The sequence below is a fragment of the Sparus aurata genome, chromosome 2 (assembly GCF_900880675.1).
Source record: "Sparus aurata chromosome 2, fSpaAur1.1, whole genome shotgun sequence".
Lineage (NCBI taxonomy): Eukaryota > Metazoa > Chordata > Actinopteri > Spariformes > Sparidae > Sparus > Sparus aurata.
The window spans coordinates 13,679,868-13,699,681 of NC_044188.1; the positions used below are offsets into that span (position 1 = coordinate 13,679,868).

Below are 19,814 nucleotides of genomic sequence, written 5' to 3' on the forward strand. Positions count from 1 at the left end.
GCTGGCTGGATTATATATTAAAATAGAGCTCCCGTGCTATATTTTCAAGCCTCAGTATCTTCTTAATCGTTGCCGTCTTAGGGTGATTTCAGAGCATTAGGCCATAAGTAGGCTGGTAATGTTGTGTGCACTTAAGTCCTCCCCCTAAACCCACAGGGGCTCCTGGAGTTCGCATGTCAAGAACCCGCAGATCGTTGGAAATCATCCCAATGAACTGAATATGGGTTTATTAAATGCTATTACTGCATGTATTGGAGGGTAACAAGCAGGGCATTGGGAGGGAGTGAAATAATCGAAGGTCCCAGCACCCCAACAGCATTGCAATATGTTGTCAAGCTGAAGACAACCTGCCACCAGGTCAAAGGAAACTGGCATCCTCACAGCAGCTTCGCTCCCATTCTCTTCAGGGCTCTTGGCGTTTCGAGGAGGAATGCAAGATCCTCAGCACAAAGTGGCTTATGTCTCTACATCGCATCAGCAATTTGTGCACCTAGTCTTCCAAGATGCTGAGTCACATTGCTTTTTCCCCAACTTAGATCTGCTCTGCATTGCCCCTTGACGTCAACAGCCGGCGTCTGCACAGGTGTGGTCTCACTGAAGAAGGCTTATCATCACGAGGATGGTACTGTATGAACTGCAGTTTGCTCCTCTTGTGTAAGAGGCAAAAACAACAACAAACAAAAAAACCTACTGTAAGCCCTCGTGGTCTTAACCAGTAATCAGCAATCTTCATAATTAATTTCCTTTCCACAGCAGCTCATAATGTGGATCAGGCAGGAATGTGTCGTTAATTTCTCTTTGCCCTGAGAGAAATTTTGCTGCTCCTTGCTTTTCATTAACTTTTAAAAGTGGTGTGAGGCACTATGATAATGCACTCCTGTGGAGAAAAAGACTGATAACTCGGCGAGAGGAGGCTCGGGTCAGGTGGAGATTTGTGGAGGGCTGTAAACAACGCGGACTTTTCATTAGCTGTGAACTAATCAGTCAGGCGGTGATTGGGAGCTCGGCGGGAGCATCGCAGTCAAGGTTAGACAACAACAACTCTGGACTCATCTGTCCGTGTCACAGTTTGGTGTGCTATTGTGCATCAGCGTGTCGGTGTCACTCACTCTCACCCCTCATAACACCCAGTTTTGTCCCTGTGGAGCTGTGCAGATGTAGCAGTGGGTGGTGGGAGATTACTCTGACACATCCAGCCACACGGCTCTGCCTTCGCTGTGTGTGTCAAGCATCACGCAAGCCCACACACACGTACACATTCACCGATGCAGAGGAATGTATAATCGGTTAACACAGGCTGGTACGGCTGTATAGCAGACGGCTGGTCAACGAGTCCGAGAGAGACAATGACGGCATGACTCTGTGCAGAAAAGGAAGTTCCTGCGGGACAGGAAGTGCTTTGTGGTCGCCGGTCTCAAACCACAACACTGCTGTGACTAATCTGTGGCTTCACACTTCCCTAAAATCTCTTTTCATTTTTCTCATCTCCTTCCTCCTTCCCTCTCTTTTCTTTCTCTCTCTCTTTACAGCTCTTGTTTGATTCTGAAGTTCACTCCTTTTCTCTGCTCTGTTGTCGTTGCAGGATTACCGGGAGGATGGCATGGACTTGGGGAGTGATGCATCCAGTCGCTCCAGCTCAGAGTCCAACTCCAACAAGGTCACGCCTTGCTCCCCTTCTCTTGACCTGGCCACTTTGGAGGACTACAAGTCCTCCCCCTCTCTGGACCTGGTCACCTTAGAGGACTATGAGGAGGACGAGGACTACCAAGAGTACAAGAAGAAGGTGATAGAGGAGTGGGAAAGCGAGTATGGCGAGGACTACACCTCTCCACAGCCTCCTGGTCAGGAGGAAGGCGGAGGGGGTGTTGTGGGGGTTGATGGCCTTGGCGAAGGCTACAGGAAGACAGTGAACAGTCGCAGCCTCGCCGAAGAATTCCAGGAAGTGAAGTCCGTCCCGCCCCTCCCCAGCGGACGCACTGCTACCTCAGCTGCAGCTGTCCCAGAGGAACTGAAACAGAACGGCAATCTGATTTTGCCCCGGAGCAGCCAGCTCGACTCTCCCGGTACACCACAAGGGTGCACAGGGACTCCCAAGCCCAGGCACCGCAGCTCCAGTCAAGGCAGGGGGAGCCGCAGCACTGGCGGGGGTGGTGGCAGTGGTGGTAGTGGAGGAGGCAGTGGAGGGACTGGGGGACGGATGGGGGGATACAAAGAGGAGGAGAGTGTAGAGGAGGAACCTCTGCCCACCATGGACTGGGCAGCCCTGGAGAGACACCTGGCTGGGCTGCAGTGCAGAGAGCAGGAGAACCAGAACCTCAACCAGAACCAGAACCACAACATGGGCAAGACTAACTACACCTCAGTAAGTGTCTTTTTGTGCCCATCTGTCTGTGGTTTTTATGCTTTTCTGCATGTGTGTCAAAGGTTATCTCACATAATTCTTCCTCCCACGCTCTGGTGATATCTGTAATCCAGCAGTGATCCGTGTCAGATGGACCCTGGAATCATGAGGTCAGGTCAGCTGGAGTAAGGAAGAGGGATTAGTCAGCTAATGTAGCGCTAAGCTATGTGGCACGGGCATAAACATGACCATCACGGAGGTCTGGACTGTGCATCAGTACAGAGAGTCCAACAGTGCAAGTAAACTGGACCCGGTTCCTCTCAGACACGTTGGTATGTCACAACCTGCTGACCTTACCACCTTGTATCTGTTTAACCTATTTTCAAAAATGTCGATGTACTTTGTTGTGGCCATGTCGTGTTTCCACCAGAAGAGGTCAGTGTTGTATTGACATTCTGCAGAGAGCTGCTGCAGGCCCTTATTAACACACCAGCAGCTCCAGTGCTAAAGACTGCTTTGATTCACTTATGACATCACTCAGTCTAAGTCACAGCAAGCATCTTATGATTTATTGTTAGTTTGTGGGTCTAGAAGGGTGTGGCTTTAAAAATGTTTAGGGAGGAGCAGCAGAGGATTGCTTACAGCAGCCACAGTTTCAGTGCTTTCACTTCGCTCTCATGTCACTAAGTAAAAACTAAGCCAGGCAGGGCAAATGTGTGTGTTGAGAAAAGGAGGATTGCTGTTCTCTTTTGGTATGCAAGCACCAAGACCTTTTCCTCAGTGCACACAGACAATGGCTGCAGCCAGTGCCATTGTGAGTGTGTTGTGTGTGTGTGTGTTGTGCGTCTTTGTTTGTCTGTCCTGGAGGCCCCCTCTGTCTCCCTGAGGCATGTCAGGAATGCAAGCGGGAGACGTGGGGGATGAGAGGAAGGAAAGAGGGAGGAAAGGACAGAAAGATGGTATCTTTAGGACCAGGCACTTCGGGGGCCACATGGCTCGTGTGTTTACGTCAATGCTCATTACCTGCTGCTTGTCGTAACCGAGAAGGTCACCTCCCGGTTTAGCTTTAGTCTGGGGAAAGTCTGCTCTCCTTCCGTCTCGCTCTCCCCGGGCAGTGGGCTGTGATATAATTGACCTGGGTGGAGGAAAATCTCTTGAAAGAGCGCCTCTGTCTAAACATGTGGTCGCCGTCGTCCGCCTGCACACACATTCACACACATGCACTTCTTTGCTCATTCGCGGTCTCTGCTGGTGTCTCACATGTGTGCACATGAAGGCATACTCTAGGCCTGGTGTGGGAGATAGAGATAGCCTAGTCCTGATGGTGATAAAGTGCAGCAGCTTCCAGTGGTGTCTCCTATAACAAGTAAAAACCGACCCGGGCCTCAGATTTTGATGGCTCTGTGTAGATAAGAAACTGGAATTAGCTGTGTAATCCAACCGGAGCAGGGGGCAGACGAGATATCGCGGAAAAGACTGGAGAGGAAACCTCATATCCTGGACAATCCTACTCTTAAAATCATTTAAGTGCTTCTGCTAATTCTGTCCAGGATCATACCAGACAATCCATTACCGAGCTTCTGATATACGTCCTGTCCTAGAGATTTCTAGTATGCTAGCACTGACCCTCTGCTAACCTGCTAACAAGAGCACAAAAGCAGTCAAGTGTCAGTTTAGAGACTGAGACATTCCCCACAAGACGTCCCCGGTGTCTCCCTATGTCAAGGGGCATCTGAGTTTCTTAATTCTTAAATTTGCAGGACTTAGCCAACACCCTGGAGAAAAGGGGGGGCTGGTGCTTTTGAAATGTTGTTAAATATTTAGTCATCCACTCAGGCGGGACGCACCACCAGCGACGAGATGATGCGCGTGTTCATGTTCGAAGGGGTCTGTCTGTCTGGGATGTTCGCCGGGGTCCAGAGGGATGGAGATATTCATGCTTCAGTAGAGCTTCAAAAGCATCTGTGCTTTTTAGTAAGACGGGACACAGTGAGGCTCAGAGCTAATAATCTGTAGTGGACGCTAAGTGCCTGGAGACGGGTTCAGCCGGTCTCCAGTCAGAAGCAGCCGCTACAATATGCCTAAAACACATATTTGCTCATATATATATATACAGAATATATGAACATTTACACACATGTCACTCACATTGAGACTTTTTCCTGATGTCCTGTCCACATCTTCATGGCAACAGTTCCTTTAGCCTTGCCTGTTCAGTCACCTAGTCCGCAAGTCTTGAAAAAGTTAATTTAGCTTAATGTCAAGTAGCAGTGTGTAATTTTGAAGGTACGCTTAAATTATATTTTTGGCAAAGAAGTCAAATTTCAAATTGTTCCTTTCGACTGGTCACCCTTTCAAAGCAATTACCAAGTACAGTTGCACTGATCTTTTACCCCACAATCTTTCGTGTGCTGCACTAATGGATTGACACAGACTGCGTGTTGTTTCAATTTTAAATCAATAAACCAGTCATATTGGAGCAGGTGTGTTTAGTTAGGGTGTGGTGTCTGGCTGCTTCAGCATCTGCCTGCAGGCTGTGGGTGTGGGGTCTAGAGAATTCATGCAGATGAAAGGCAGACTGACCTGTTTGTAATTTGTTCCTAATGAACTCTGGAGTCGCGTGGCAGAGAGGGTCCCACAGGGACCTCAAGTACACCAGGGGTAACACTAGCGCTAGCCCTGCGCCTAGCACCGCACCCCTGAAAGATAAACGATAATATTATTCCTCCGAGCTGGACTCGAGGTGAAAAAGGCAGAGATGGGGTCATTCTACATGAATGGATATCCATGCTCAGAAATCTACCTGTGTTGTCTAAGGTGCACACTGGAAAAGCACAAATTCATGCCTACAGGCTATTTCTTTTTCAATCTCAGAGTGCACACGCCCAGACTTACTCACACAATTTAAAAACACCCCATGGGCAAACTGTGGTTATAAAGATAGGGCCTGTGCTGAGACCTGCCGCACCACTCCCACTTTACAGAGACGAGCTCACACACACACACACACACACACACACACAATCTCATGAACACAAGCACAAACAAGCTCTGGGAATATATCTGTCAAACAGCAGGCACCAGTCACACCATTTAGGCAAAGGTTTCACACACTGACACACTAATGCCTCGTGACATCTGTGAAATCCATAATATACATATTCATACTGTACAGTAAAGAGATTAAGCATATTGCCCCTAAATAACCCTAGAGCCTATTTGGGTTTTGAGCATTTTGGGGAATTTGTTCATTGTAACTGTGAAACGGGCTGCAGTGTAATCCCTCTGGGCACACGCACGTCATTAGCGTACATCTATAAAAAGCGTCTATATTTTTGCTGCCAGCAGGCTCAGATTTTTATTCTTAGTGTCTGACAACATTATGGAAAGGATCCCTACATAGAAAAACAGCTTTGTTAAAGGGCAAGATCCTTTTCTCGCATGAGAATGTCAGGAGAGGCAGAGACGTAAAGCTGCGGTATGTAACGTATTTAGAAACACGTCTGCTTTTATAGTCCTGTATCCCTGAACTCTAACAAACTTATGTTGTTTCCTTACATTACTAACACAGTGTTTATCCGCCCCAAACATTAGCCATAATATAACGTAAATGCTCTGATTTTAGCACTCACCAGAGACTCCAGACCTCTGTTTTCTTTTCCCCCTCTCCTCTGCCGAACGTTACATTCAAGAAGAGAAGCTATTTTCCCTCCAGCTCCGGGCAGCATTCGACATAACGGGACATAAACACCCTACAATTGAGGTCACCTCCGTGAGGCTGATAACCAGGAGTGAAGATAAGATTGTTGTGTTTTGATTCAGAAAAGTAACATATTGTACGTTTCAAAGGAAGTACTGATTCTGCAAATGGCCACCAGAATGTTTTGCTTCCAAGCCCAATAGTGGACTCCTTTCAAATGGGATCCAGGTAGAAAAATACCAATGTTATAAAACACAACATCTGCTCACATCAGTCACAACAGTTATCTTTTGTACAGTCTCACCATCTTGTACTTAAGCACAGCAGGACCGTCTTCTCATGTATCGTCTTGTTTGGTAAGGTCTGTGTAAATGCCACACAGAGCTATATAATTTATGTAATTACATATTTACAAATTTGCCTTGCATCTGTTTCCAGCTGTCTGAGGAAGTAACCAGTCAGTGAACATCTACTTAATAGGAAGGCGCTGCTCAAGCACACCATATAATATGAACAGTAAATTAGAAAAAGGCCAAGAGCTGAACCAAATTGTACAAGTGTGAAGCACTCTGCCTCAGAAAGGCACTCGAGGGCTGTGGAGAATAAGAGGGTGGGAAAGAACTAGAGAGCGTTTGAGAAAAGAGTAAAAGCAGAGGTTTCTATGTTTCACCTCTCTTCACTCTGCTCTCTATGATCGTGAACAAGTTCAGCAGTTGAACTGCGCTCGCAAACCCTCCACTTACAACCTAACTACCACCTTCTCTCAGTTCTCAGACTGTGCACGTAGAGGGAGAGGCCGAGAGTAGCAGAGGATGGAAATTGTAGGGTTTGAGAGGTCTTAAGTGGCGCTATAGTGGATATAAATAGCCAAAAGTTTGCAAAGGAAAAACAAAGCAGTGGAAGCATGAATTTAGGTGAGAAGAATGTAGAGCGTGATAGGAGGGATCAGAAGTGACCTGCTGGAGGAGGAGGGAGGTGAGAGTGGGCTCAGATTTACGGTTTGAGGGAGCCAAAAAAGGCGGCAAGAATGGAGGAGTAGTCAACGTATGTATGGGTAGGAAGTGGGAGGAGCTTCAGAGACGGGGGGCGGGGGGCTTTGTCCAGGTGTGGAGTTTGCTCTCTGAGGCTCTGGTGTCTGGTTCAGCCCACATGGCTTAACCACTGTTCCTTGTGTGTGTGTGTGTGTGTGTGTGTGTGTGTGTGTGTGTGTGTGTGTGTGTGTGTGTGTGTGTGTGTGTGTGCGCATGTATGTGCCGGTACCAGCTGATACACGCCCGGCCCTCTGCACGCCACAGCTTACACACACTCGTCTCACACACATTGCCTCAGTCTCCTATTAGTCCACACACACACACACACACACGCAGGCAGGCAGGCAGGCAGACACTCACCTCACTAAATCACAAAGGATATCTTTTTCTTCTCGTGGTATCCTGACAGTCTGCCAGTGTTGGTAGATGTGTTTTTTTTCTCCTCTCCTTTTTTTTCATCAGTGGAGTATTTTTCCTCTCAGCTTAACCTTGGATTCCTCACAGGAAGTCGGGCACTTAACTCAGGTAAAGCTGACAAAAATGACCTCTCGTAAGATGTGTAGAAGGTGCTTGCGGTGCTTTTCAGACTCTTTTTGTACATTATATGTGTGTGATGTGGCAGTAGTCAAACCAAGACAAAACTTCAGAGAGTTCAGACTAAAAGTCAGAGGGATGTAATTATAGCCTAGAGGCTCCGCATTCCTCTGCTTTTGTGTTTGTGTGTAACAAAAAAGTTAAATATGTGGAGACATGAAGTAGAGCCAGCTGCACATCCCATCCACAGATCTCAGGTTCCTCATTCTACGTGACCCTAACAAAGAGCAGGTTCACGCAGGCTGACCATATGTTGGTTGCTACAGAATATCATCAAATATGCAGCGCACATGTATTTGAATCCTGTTTTAAATAAGCAAAGCCTCGTGCTACACACCTGTTTTGAATGTTCCTCTACCTTGAGGTGCTGAGGAAGCGTGTGACACACTGAGCAGAGCTCAAAGAACTGACCCGAGACAAAACCCTACGGGTCCAAATGTCTGTGTTGCCTTTGGATACCTTGTGACACATGCTACATTTTTAAAATTGCACTTGCACACACACCAAAGAGAGAGCACGGGCGACTGACTGCACACACTTTCTGCACATTAACCTGCATGGAGGGAGCGAGGAGGCCGTCAAATCAGAAAGACAAACAAAAGCATGCAAATGAATTTGTTTGGAGGGTCTTCTTGTATACATGTGGAATACAAATCAAGGAGAAGTCAAATAAGAAGGCGCAGCTGATGGTCTTTTGCTTGAGGGAGCAGAAACGGCAGAAGCAAAACATTAGAACAAACTACCTTAAATGGGTAAAAATCTGATTGGGAGGGCTGGGCAGCCTGTCAGTTAGCTCCCTCAGCACTGGTGATTCAACACACTCAATCAGCCAACTGTGCCCGACGGCCAGCTGTCTGCTCCGAGTGTTAGTTAGGCAAAGAGGCGAAGATATACAGCAGTGTTTATTGTTGAAGTGAGGAGCCCGGCGTGGCCTTCAGCTGAAGTCAGTTTGACAAGTCAGGCTGCCTGTTATTCCATGTTTTGTCTGGAGGGGGGTACGCACCTGCGCGCGCACCTGCACCATGTAAAAATCAAAGCTTGCACTATTCAGGTTGACCTGCAGGCTGGTTTGGTCATGCTGCACACAAGCCGTAACCAGGGAAAACATAAACATCCAAGACATAGCGACGGGTTATTAGGTTCAAGACAGGAGTGGTGCTGTCTGAACTGCCTTTATCCGATGTCAAAGTACAGTTTAATCAGCTGCCTGGTGAACTGTCCTCGTCTGTACAGGTAAACAAACGCAAAAACACTCAGAGCTGTTTGTTTTGATGAGTAATGATGACGCTGTGGGTGTAGAAGATCTGATAAAGCTTCCTGTTTGGTCACTGGAGGTGTGCTTAAATCCATTTTTAAGGGTACCTGTACTTTTCTGATACCTCATACTTCATTTGTATGGGTAACTTTCACCTTTTACCAACTTGATCCTTCATGTTATTCATTTTTTTAGGCATGTTATGCAATTTGGCGCCCTCCACAGTCTCTGAGTGCGACACCAAACACAAATCCCAGGTCAAACGTAATGTAGGTGCTGACTACAGACAAAACTCGCTGAAGTCACATAGTGCAGAAATAAGCGACAACACAAAACGCAGCCCACGACGACACATTCCACAACTGTTAGTCTGGTTGATCATCCTCACTGATACGCAAAGAGTCACACAAACACACCCTTCCTCTGATTCACCCCGCTGAGTCTTCAGCATGTGTTATATCCTATCTGCCATAAAAGTCAGCTTAGCCTCATGCCAAGCCTCCAACTCATTTTTTTACACAGCTGCAAATCTCCACCTTCTTCTTCTTCTTCTTCTTCTTCTTCTTCTTCTTCTTCTTCTTCTGTTCTTCTCCCTTTCTCCCAGACATCTCCTGTCCTCAACCACCATTCCCACTCCTGTTCCCTGCTAATTGTCCTCTTCCTCAAGCTGTCGGGAGGCATTATAGCTTTATGTTCTCACGACGGCAGAATACAGCAGGAGACCGTTTCCCCCTCTCCGCCCTATGAAAACTATCAAAGAGGGGGCGCGGGCCGTGAGTGGCAGAGCGTGCTGGGGAGGAAATGGGGATTTATGTAGCAGCGAGGAGACGGCCCTCTAATGTTATAACTTCCTGTCAGTCCTCATACTGCAGCGTCACTACAGAGCGGAGCCGAACGCACACACTCAACTCAGGGTGGCCTTATAAGTAAGAACGAGGCTGAGGCATAGAGAAAAAAAAGAAACAAGGTTTACTCTAAGAAGGCAACAATAGAGTGAGAGCTGGAAATTCGGAGAGACGGTTTATGTTTTCTAAGCAGCGAGGGATTTTAAACTGCTATCCATCACCTCTCCTGTCTGTTGTCGGAGGAATAAAGGGTTGAGTCACACACACACACACACACACACACACACACACACACACACACACATGCACGCACACGGAGGCCTGTGCTTGTGTGTGTGCTTGCATGGACAAGTGTGCTCATTTGGGTGGAGCTGAAACATGAAACACTGGTCTTTTCTGCTCCTAATTACAGAGCATGTGTGTGTGTGTGTGTGTGTGTGTGTGTGTGTGTGTGTGTGTGTGTGTGTGTGTGTGTGTGTGTCTGAGAGAGGTAGAGAAGTGGGTTGTGATCTGGTCTGTTTTTATCGGGCTAAAAATACATGTTTAAATCATGTCTAAACACCCACACAGACCCCAACAAAACAAGGGTATTTTTGCCTCTGTGTTATCTAAGATGTCTGTTTGTGTGTGTGTGTGTGTGTGTGTGTGTGTGTGTGTGTGTGTGTGTGTGTGTGTGTGTGGGTGTGTGTGTGTGTGTATGTGTGAGACAGAGAGAGAGGGGGGAGCGAGAGAGAGAATTTGTGCCAGGTCATGCAGAGAGCTTCATCTGTTGCTGTAACAGAGCACTTTTACCTCCTCACAGACTCAAAATTCAAAATAAATCATTCCGTCAGACCGAGGTAGGGCTGCAGCTATCGATTACGTTCTTGATCAGTCAGTCGCTTTGTCGGTAAAATGGCAGGAAATAGTGAGAGTTGCCTGTTTCAGATACATCGCATACAACAAATAAAGCCGGCTACCAGTCTAGGCTGCTAGCTGCACGGCTAACGGAGTTAAGTAAGCCTAAATATATCTGATACATGACAAAATAAGTAAACTACATTATGTATATACGTCCATGCATGTCTCACTGACATATGCTTATAGATGTGATCGTCAGTATCGATTGGTTTTCCGCATCAGATGAAGCTGGAAGTAGCTTAAGAGTGAGACATCTTTCTGCCGTCTCAACTCTTTTAACAGTTGCACATGTACAGCACCTATTGGGCAGAGTCAGGTCACCTCGTATTGGCCCGTGTTCCATGTTGCAAGCCGTATAAACGTCATCAATCAAATCTTTATCATTTCAGTGCTTACCTATAGAGCAACTGGAAATACATTGGATAGTGAAAATTTGCAGGGGCAACGGCCATATTTCAAGGTGAAACAGCCTATTTGATAACCCGTTTAGACAACAGCTAACATTAGCATTCAACCACTTTCTGGGTAACAGTACACTGGTAGTGTTACACAGCACAATGGGAAAGTTATCGATTCATTCTGAGCATTTTCGACACATTTAAAGTAATGAAATGAAAACGATCTTTTCAGATTCTCTACATTTACACGACTTGGGAACAGAACAATCGCAGTACGAAATCAGAGGAAAAATGGCCGCCGCATGAATATGGTCTATTGACAGTCACAAGTAGGCAAGTGCACTACTAAAAATATATCTGTAGATTAATCAACTAATTGTTTCAACTCAAACTAAAGTCAGTTCTCTCTCTCTCGTTTTCGATGATTTCTTGTTTGCTCTCTCCAGTTTTTATCCGTAGTCAAGACAACAAGAAGCACATCTCGTCCGTCTCGGCTGCTTATTATTCACTGTGACTCACAGCTCCTGCTTTGGAACGACTTTATCGCTGCACAAGTTTAATTGGTGGTCATCTATTCATTTACTCAGCTGGTCTACAGCTTTACTGGTGCATTTGAACATGTGAAACAAATATTAATACAGCCTGGTGGTCACAGCATGCTCAGTCTTCCCACCACCGACTGTAGACAGTCCTCATTAGAACAACCTCTGGTGGATGATCATGAGACTGAGCCCACACACACACACAGACACATACACACACACACCCACACACACACACACACATGCACTCCCTGGCCTTCCACATCAGTTCCTCCCTGTCAGAGCGAGCTCATTACTGCCAGAATCTGGCCCTCACACTGAGCCAACCTGCTTTGCTATGCAGTGTTTTTACACTGGCACAAAATGTCAGCTCGCTAAAAGCATCTGTGCTCCCCTCTTCACGCTGCGAAGGAGAGCGAGGCAGACTAACAGAAAGAGAGGGGAAGGAGGAGAAAGATGGAGAAAAGTGGTGAAAAGAAAGCAAATGTAGCTACACTGAAAGGCCAGAGAGAGAGAGAGAGAGAGAGAAGGGAGGGGAAGGAGGGGGTAGATGGCAAAAAGGCTGAAAAGAGAGAGGGCAAGCTGTTTGTCGGAGAAAGGGAGGAGGCGTCGCAGCATGACTGAGAATCCTGTTTTTTCCATGAGCCGTACGGAGTGTTACGGGGCATTATTTACCACCTACAGTATCGTTTCCAGCTCTCCCGAGCAGAGTGAACCTCCACGCTATTCACTCTGTCATCAGCGACTTATGATAGGGTGTTTCTTATTTCTGTTTGCATCTATAAATATGCCAACATGGCAGAGTTAAATACACATGAGTGGTGTTTTGATGTGCGAGGAAGACGAGGATGAGGCCAGCCGAGCTACAACACTTCCCTCACAGCGAGAGTGACACACATAACAGCAATTTCTCCGGCTCTGTGCGGGCATAAATTACATACTGCTGCTGAAGTTTGCCATTAGGATCAGCATACAGCTGTGTTTTAGCAGAAAGGCACTTGTCTTTTAGTTCTTAGAGTAACACCACCCAGTCGAACGTCTCATTATGTGGCCGGTGTGTGTGGGAGGCTGAACTGCAGTCTGCCTGCTGTCTCCTCCTGTCTCCAGTTAATAATCTATGTTCTGAATCTTCTTTGTGCTGATTTAGGCCGCTTACATAATCACGGTTATTGAGTTTGTTTGCTGTCGCCATTTAACTTGGTTAATACTCATTATGATTTAAGAATCAGGAGCTACATGCTTCACAGTCTGGGTTGTGTCAGGTATTGTTTTTCTTTTTCTGGTGCATATAAAGAGGTGGTGTCTCAGTCTCCACCTGTGCTGTGACTCATTGCAAAAGCATGTGAAGGTCAACAGGGAGGGGGGTCTTCAGGGGTGACTGCTGCCATGGAGATGGAGGAGAGAAAGAGGGATTGCTTGTGACTCAGAGATGTTGAACATCAAAGTTTGTTTTTGCTCCTTGTATGCGTGCACGCACCTCAGTGTGGATCCCAAAGAGAAATCAGCGAAACGCCTTTGATTCAACGCATCTGAAGCTGTAAAGATCTTAATAGTGGAGCTGGAGCATGACATCATCGACTCACATCTACAGGGTGTTGGCTTTTGTTTGATGTTGTTCACCCATTAAGCCTGCGAACCCACTGAAATGGTTGAGCTGTAGCTTCACCACCCTGCTCATCATAGAGACTTTTGATTGGTGCCCCGTGTGCATCAGACGATGCACTTCCTTTGAAACATCCCCACATTTTAAGAGAGCTCAGTTTGTTTCTATACTTTGCACCAAATGTAAGAGTTTCAGAGCCTCAGATAAGCAGATTTGCTTGTGATCCAACAGAAGTCCACAACAGATCACCAGTTGTTATCCAGCAGTAGAGGGTAGAAAGTATAAGCTGGAGAAAATATACCACGACAACCCTGTTGGCTGATGTATTAGCTAACGGCTAACCTAACATATCCAGCAGAAACACAACAACATGAGATTAAAATGGAGAAAAGATCCCATGACTTGCCATATGTTTGACTCTCTTCGGCAGCCGCTTTTTAATCTATCTGCCATTAATCGCTCAGCTTCACTGTTCCCCCCCTACTTACTGTATGCCCATAAACTCAGCGTAAGCTTAACAGTGCTTTTACGAGGGCCCCGTCAGTAGCTTTCGCTGGAAGAAAAACACGTTTCTCGCAGGTCAATGTCATGCACAGATAATTATATCCAAGGTTAGTGTGACAGGATGGGCGCTGTTCCAGCCCGCCCCAGCTTGGTATCAAGCAGAAGGCCAGACCAGAGTTGGTGATGTGCAGGCGCGAGCGGAGAGATCAGAGCAGGGAGCTCATCGATCCACTTCCAGGTCATTAAACCCGAGAGTGGTCTTATCAGGCGGGGGGGAAGCAGCGTCACCCAATTGAGATCAATACCGGATAGAGAGATCTGGCAGCAGAGGAGGGATGAGATAACAGGAGGTGTTTGCAGCTAGCTACCTTTCCAAAAAAAAGACACAAATTAAAGATTGAGCAGATGTTTGATTTAATTGCATCAGGATGTCACATTCCCCACATTCTGGTACAAAGCTGCTCCACTGCTTTAATGGGAGTTTTACAGTGAAGAAACATAAAACGTAGTGTGTTGTTCTGGGAAAACAGAACGTGGTATGATTTGTGTTAAAATAATTAGCTGATCAACCAATTAGTAGAAATTAAAGTTTTAAAACACTCTTAATGGTTTGAGTATGTAGCAAAAATGCCCGCAAAGATTTAGATTCCAATTTCTAAATGTGATGGTGCTTTTTCTGTTTTATCTTATTGTAACTGGAACATTATTGTTTGTTTTACACTGTTGAGAGACCAAAACTGTAGTGGCCCGAATCTGCCAAAACAGACATAACTGTGTGGGATCATAAGGCAAATAATATAGAAAAATAAATACAGTGATAAGTAAATGCACTTAAAAGTGAATAAACAGATACATATAATTAAACATGTAATGGGAAAGTAAATAAATACAGGGGAAAATCAAATGAAGAATATCAATTTTTGTCAATTTATTTAATATTATAATAGAACCAGTTAATTGCATATTAATTACATTTTTTTAGCCCTTTTATGTCATTATTTTTTTCTTTTGGAAGTCCCTTTCCTCAATATGAAAGATGGAATTTTGACATTTTGGACTGTTCCTGACATTTCTTGGATGTTGCGGCATTTTTTATAAATCACTCTGTCTGAGTTTTCTACAGTTCTTTTCCCCCTTCATTTTTCATTATTCAAACCAGTGGTCTGAGAATAGATGGTGTTTAATGCTCAATAAAGAATAAAGTCCTGTGAGGAGAATTTATTATTTGTAATTTTGGTCTTTATGAATACATTCTGAATTGAATTGATGAATGGTTAAATAACTGATTGCAAAATAATACGTTAAGTTCTCCAGAAGGAGGACACATGTTTACATCTCACTGAGATCAAACATTATGGACAAACCAGAAAACAAAGGGCTGGATTTATGACAGTATATGGGTAGAGGTCAGGATGGAGCGATGGAGAAGGGAGAGATTATGTGAGTAGGTCGGCCCATGTGTGGATTATAGACCAGCCATCTGCCGCTATGAGATTATAATCCTGTAAAGAGACAAACAGAGAACGAGGGGAAGATGTACATGCCATGCTATGCCAACACATCATGTGGACTTTTACAGGGAGTGACACATATTTCTGCATATAAAACTGTCTAGATTATAAGTTAAATTAGATCAAACGATAAGTAGAAGATTTCACATTTGAACATGGATAAATGCCATCTGTGGGTGGTTGGTTCATTTTTGGACACTTGGTGCTGACAACACATTATTGGGTTTGTTTCAGTTGTTTTAAAGTATTGCAGCATTCTGTGTTTGTTGACTGACAGCAGCACAGAAATGGATTCATATAAAGATTGATTAAGAAAGTCCCTCCTCTGCCCTTTTCTTCCTCTCTGTCTGCCTCTCCGTCTGGCACGACTCCATACGAATGACATCCCGACCCTGACCCACACCGACCTCACCCTCCCTCCGTCCTCCACCGTCCTCTCTCCCCGCTGGCCGGCTCTGCTCACACTCAGCTCCTCCCCCTCTCAGTCCGAACCAGACAGAGAAAGGCGACCGGGAGTGTACTCTCTGCTTTTCACTGCTCCCCTCCCTCTTTTTTTCTCTCTCTTACTCTCTCTCTCTCTCTCTGTCATTCTCACACCCCTCCTCCAGTCCTCTCGCTCCCTTCCCTCTTTCGGCTTTGGGGAAGCAGCGATCAGATCCTGCCCTTCTCTCTCTCAGTCAACAGAAAAACAATCCGAAAACAGAGATAATAAAGCAGGAGGTGAAGACTTAGCTGACTGACAGGGAGGAGAATTTAGAATTCTTTAGTTTGGATCGAGGACTGGGTGGGATCCCTGCTCCACCTCCTTTACTCTTCTCTCCTCTCCGCTGGAATACCGCTGCAGGGCTGGGAATCTTGTCCCAGTCCCGCTCCTTTTCCCCTCAGCTCAGCCAGCTCCGCTCTAGGATGCTGTGAGGATGGTCCACCAGGAAAACTGTTCTTACCAGGTAGTTCTCTAGAGTGACATGACTAATTCATTCAATGTCTTTGCCATTTTAACAAACAAACTGGTGTTGATTTTGTTGCTCCTAGTTTCTCCGATTGTCCTGTTTGATCTCCTCAGTTCAGTTCATCGCAGATCCTTGTGTGTCACGTCGAAAACTAGGACATTGTTGCACATGTGTGTCACTGCATAGACCTGTGCGGGAGTATTCGTCTGTGTTTTGTGCTTACGTGATTGTGTTGTGAATCTGATGGCTGGCTGGTTGCTAAGAGAGCACTTGACTCAAGGGAATTATGTCCCACCCTCCCCTGCCTTCCACCTCCTCCTCCTCATCATCCAGTCTCATCTATCCATGCCAAGGAAGCTGAGGTGTGCATGCAAGTGCAAGTTTATGCTGTCATGAATGAAGTCGGTGTGTGTGCAAATGTATTCAGCAGAAGTGGATGCATGTAAGTCAGCGTACGGTGCAGACAAGATGAAGAGAATTTAAATGTGAATGGCTGCTCGGAGGGTTGTGTGTGTGTGTGGGTGGGTGTCTGTGTGTGTGTGTGTGTGTGTGTGTGTGTGTGTGTGTGTGTGTGTGTGTGTGTGATTGTGTTGCGACATGTGACAGCAGTGTCCCACTTTGTCTAACGAGGAATTGGGAGGAAAATGAAGGGGTCGTGATTAAAAGGATATGCGAGCTCATCACAGCCATGCATCTGCTTTTTCTATAACCAGCTCCGCTTGGGAAGAAAGTCTGCAATGCAGTGGAGATAGAGAGTGGGAACAAGCAGAGAGGTAGATGAAAGGCAGAGGAGATGAGCTGAATATGCCAGAGGAGGCATCAGGGGGGAAGAGATGGAGCGTCTTTGATGGGAAAGAAGCAGGGAAACGCTGCAGAGGAAGTGATGAGAAGGAAAACATGAGGGTCCTAGAGAAATGGATTGGCCTTGTGGGTGCACTTAAAGTGTTTTATCAACATGAAACTGGAGAGTCCAGGTCCTCCAACGCTCCCTTTGGGAGCATTTTTGGTATATGAATGTATTGGGAAACAAATGACTGAATGACTGGTTTAAGGCCTTTGAGCGGCGAACACTCACCTCTGTTGCATTATCAACATTCATGAAAGCTAAATTCACGTCACTTTCACACACATCCTCCAAAGCTTGAGATTAGCTGTAATAAACTTCCCCCGAGGGTTCTCCGGTTTAGGGGAAAAAACACAAAAACACTCTCACAAGAAACATTTGCATTAATCGCAGCTTCAAATTCCAAATATTTGTCCTGTCAGGAGGGCAGATTAGCGCCTCCGTGGTTGAGGGACCAGTTGTGTAACGGGATAAGGATTTCCTGCCATGCTTTCGTGGCAGATAAAAAAAAGCTAGATGGAGCGGCAGAGAGATGCGAGGAATGAGCAAGCAGATAACCAGAGGAAAGTGACGCCAAAGGGGCTGGAGACAGCAGATGAAAGGAGGAGATGAAACAGGAACAGGGAAAGTATTGACAGCGCGGGCTGAGCACAATGAAGGCAGAGACGGGCGGAAAGAGAGAAACGACAACGGCCCTCTGATGTGACGTGATACGGAGACGTAATAAAGAGAATGAAAATGCAAGGGGAAAAAAGTTTATTGGTAATGGAAAAGCAAAGAGAGATGCAGAGAATTAGAGGAAGCGGTAAGCTGAACTGAGGGTCCAGGCTCTGATAACAGTGGATCTCTAGAGGCCCCCTCAATTAGACCGGTAACCTGGCAACCAGCAGGCAGACAGCGCCCCTCACACACGTTCACAGGCGCACACACACATCGAGGAATGGAAAGAAGCAAAGTGTAATGGGAGGAAAGAGCAGAGGAGGAAAGGGAACGGGACGGGAGGTTTAATGAGGGCGTGAGATGGACAAGGAGTAAACAGATAAAGTGGAAAAAGATGGAGGTTGTCCCCGTCTTTCAGTCGTCTCCTGGGATGGTCTATGTCTCGGGGGCGATCTCTGTTTTGGTTATCAGCGTCATTGTTTTCCTCCCCTTTAATTAAGCTGCGGTCCCTCTGTCAGAGAAACATGAAAGGCATCTTTTTCCATCTCCATAATGTTTGAGGCCAGCTCCCACTTAATGTCAGAAAGCATTAGCCAATTAAGTCCGAGGCCGACCCCGGGTGAACCAATAAAGCGACCATTTTGACCAGAAACATCTATTGATTTAAGCTGCGTCAATTTTGCAAACGAGGCCCAAAATGTTCATCACATCATTAAATCATCCGCTGCAGCCGTCCTCTCCATCTCGCTGCTCTTCATTTTGTTAAGTGCTTAAGTGAGCTAAAAGCACGCCGCTCCTCGGTGTGTTTACTAGCGGCCGAGGTCTCAATATGTCATCCTGTTTTCACGTTCCCTTATGAATCTGTAAACCTCTGCTGTGCTGTATCGCCCGTGTGCCGCTGCAGCACCGGCAGGTTGAAGGGTGACGGAGAGATTTATCAGCTCGACCGCAGTGTTGTCATCATCGGGGGGGGCCGCGGGAACACTGTCAGCTCGCCAAGGCCCCAGGACCTCTGGTTGCTTGTCTAAATCACACTGCAGTATTCGTGTGCATGTGTGTGAGTATTTACGCGTGTTCGGGTCATGCATATGTATCCACGAGCTCGCGCAGTTTTTCATGCTTGACTGGAGAGCGGCGAGGGAGTGCTCAGTGTAACAGTATATGAGGTGTGGCCCCGATGAATTATAAATGAGGACTAGCGGTACAGTAGATGCCACTGACGGATCACGCAGGAATGACAGAACTGATCAATAAGGCCGGACGGTGAAGCCAAATGTATGGAATTACCGACATGATAAATGAGTCGAGTGTGCCAGGAAGTAATTATAGCATTTAGCTCCCCCTGAAACCGCTAATTGTCATGTTTACACTTCTGTTTATGTACAAATAAACAAACAGATTGCACCGTAGCGAGGGCACGTTTTTTTCACTTTGGACACAGCCGGGCTGTCTGTTTCTCTCTCTGTAGTCACAATGCAAAGCTAAGCTAATTATTTTCATTGTTGATGAATCTGTCGATTGTTTTCGTGGTCCATCAGTTAGCGGTTTGGCCTATAAATGTCACAAAATGGTGAGAAATGTCGATCAGCGTTTCCCCAAAGCCCGAGAGGACGTCCTTCATTGTTTAGTTGGTCTGAGATATTGAGTTGACTGTCATAGAGCAGCACAGAAGCCAGAAAATATTTAAGAAGCTGGATTCAGAGAATTTTTGACTTTATTTATCTTTAAAAAGTACTCTTGCTGATGGCCATTATTTCATCGCGTCATTGACAACTAATCAATCAGCCATTGCAGCTCTAATTTCCTATTCCTTTAAATGGTCTCACTGTGATTAATCAGGACAGGAGCCGACACAAGAAAGGAAATATAATGAACTAATATAATCATACCTTCATCCATTATCTGCGCTCGCTTATCCTTTGGAGGGCGGCGGGGGGGGGGGGTTGGAGCCGATCCCAGCTGGCATTGATCGAGGGGCTGGGTAAACACTGGAGAGGTCGCCAGTTTATCTGCTAATAAGCAACTAATATATATAAAGAAAAATAACTGTTACATCCGCTGTTATCAGTGTAAATGTGACAGCTTGTCATGGCGTAGACTTTCGGTCATATTGTCCAAGAAAGGAACATTTGAGGG

At 46.0% G+C, this 19,814-nt stretch overlaps 1 protein-coding gene across 6 annotated transcripts in view; it reads left to right on the forward strand.

Annotated features, from left to right (window-relative positions):
• The window catches only part of schip1 (schwannomin interacting protein 1), a 243,300-nt gene that overhangs the window by 196,588 nt on the left and 26,898 nt on the right, over positions 1-19,814 (forward strand). For 4 of the 6 annotated variants that reach the window (XM_030442470.1, XM_030442478.1, XM_030442493.1 and 1 more), the window contains one exon: positions 1,583-2,362. In XM_030442470.1, the coding sequence (XP_030298330.1) occupies positions 1,583-2,362 (780 nt within the window). Of the gene's footprint in view, positions 1-1,582; positions 2,363-7,471; positions 7,598-15,802; positions 16,172-19,814 lie in introns of those variants that run through there. The other 2 variants (XM_030442500.1, XM_030442516.1) reach the window with 2 other exon arrangements.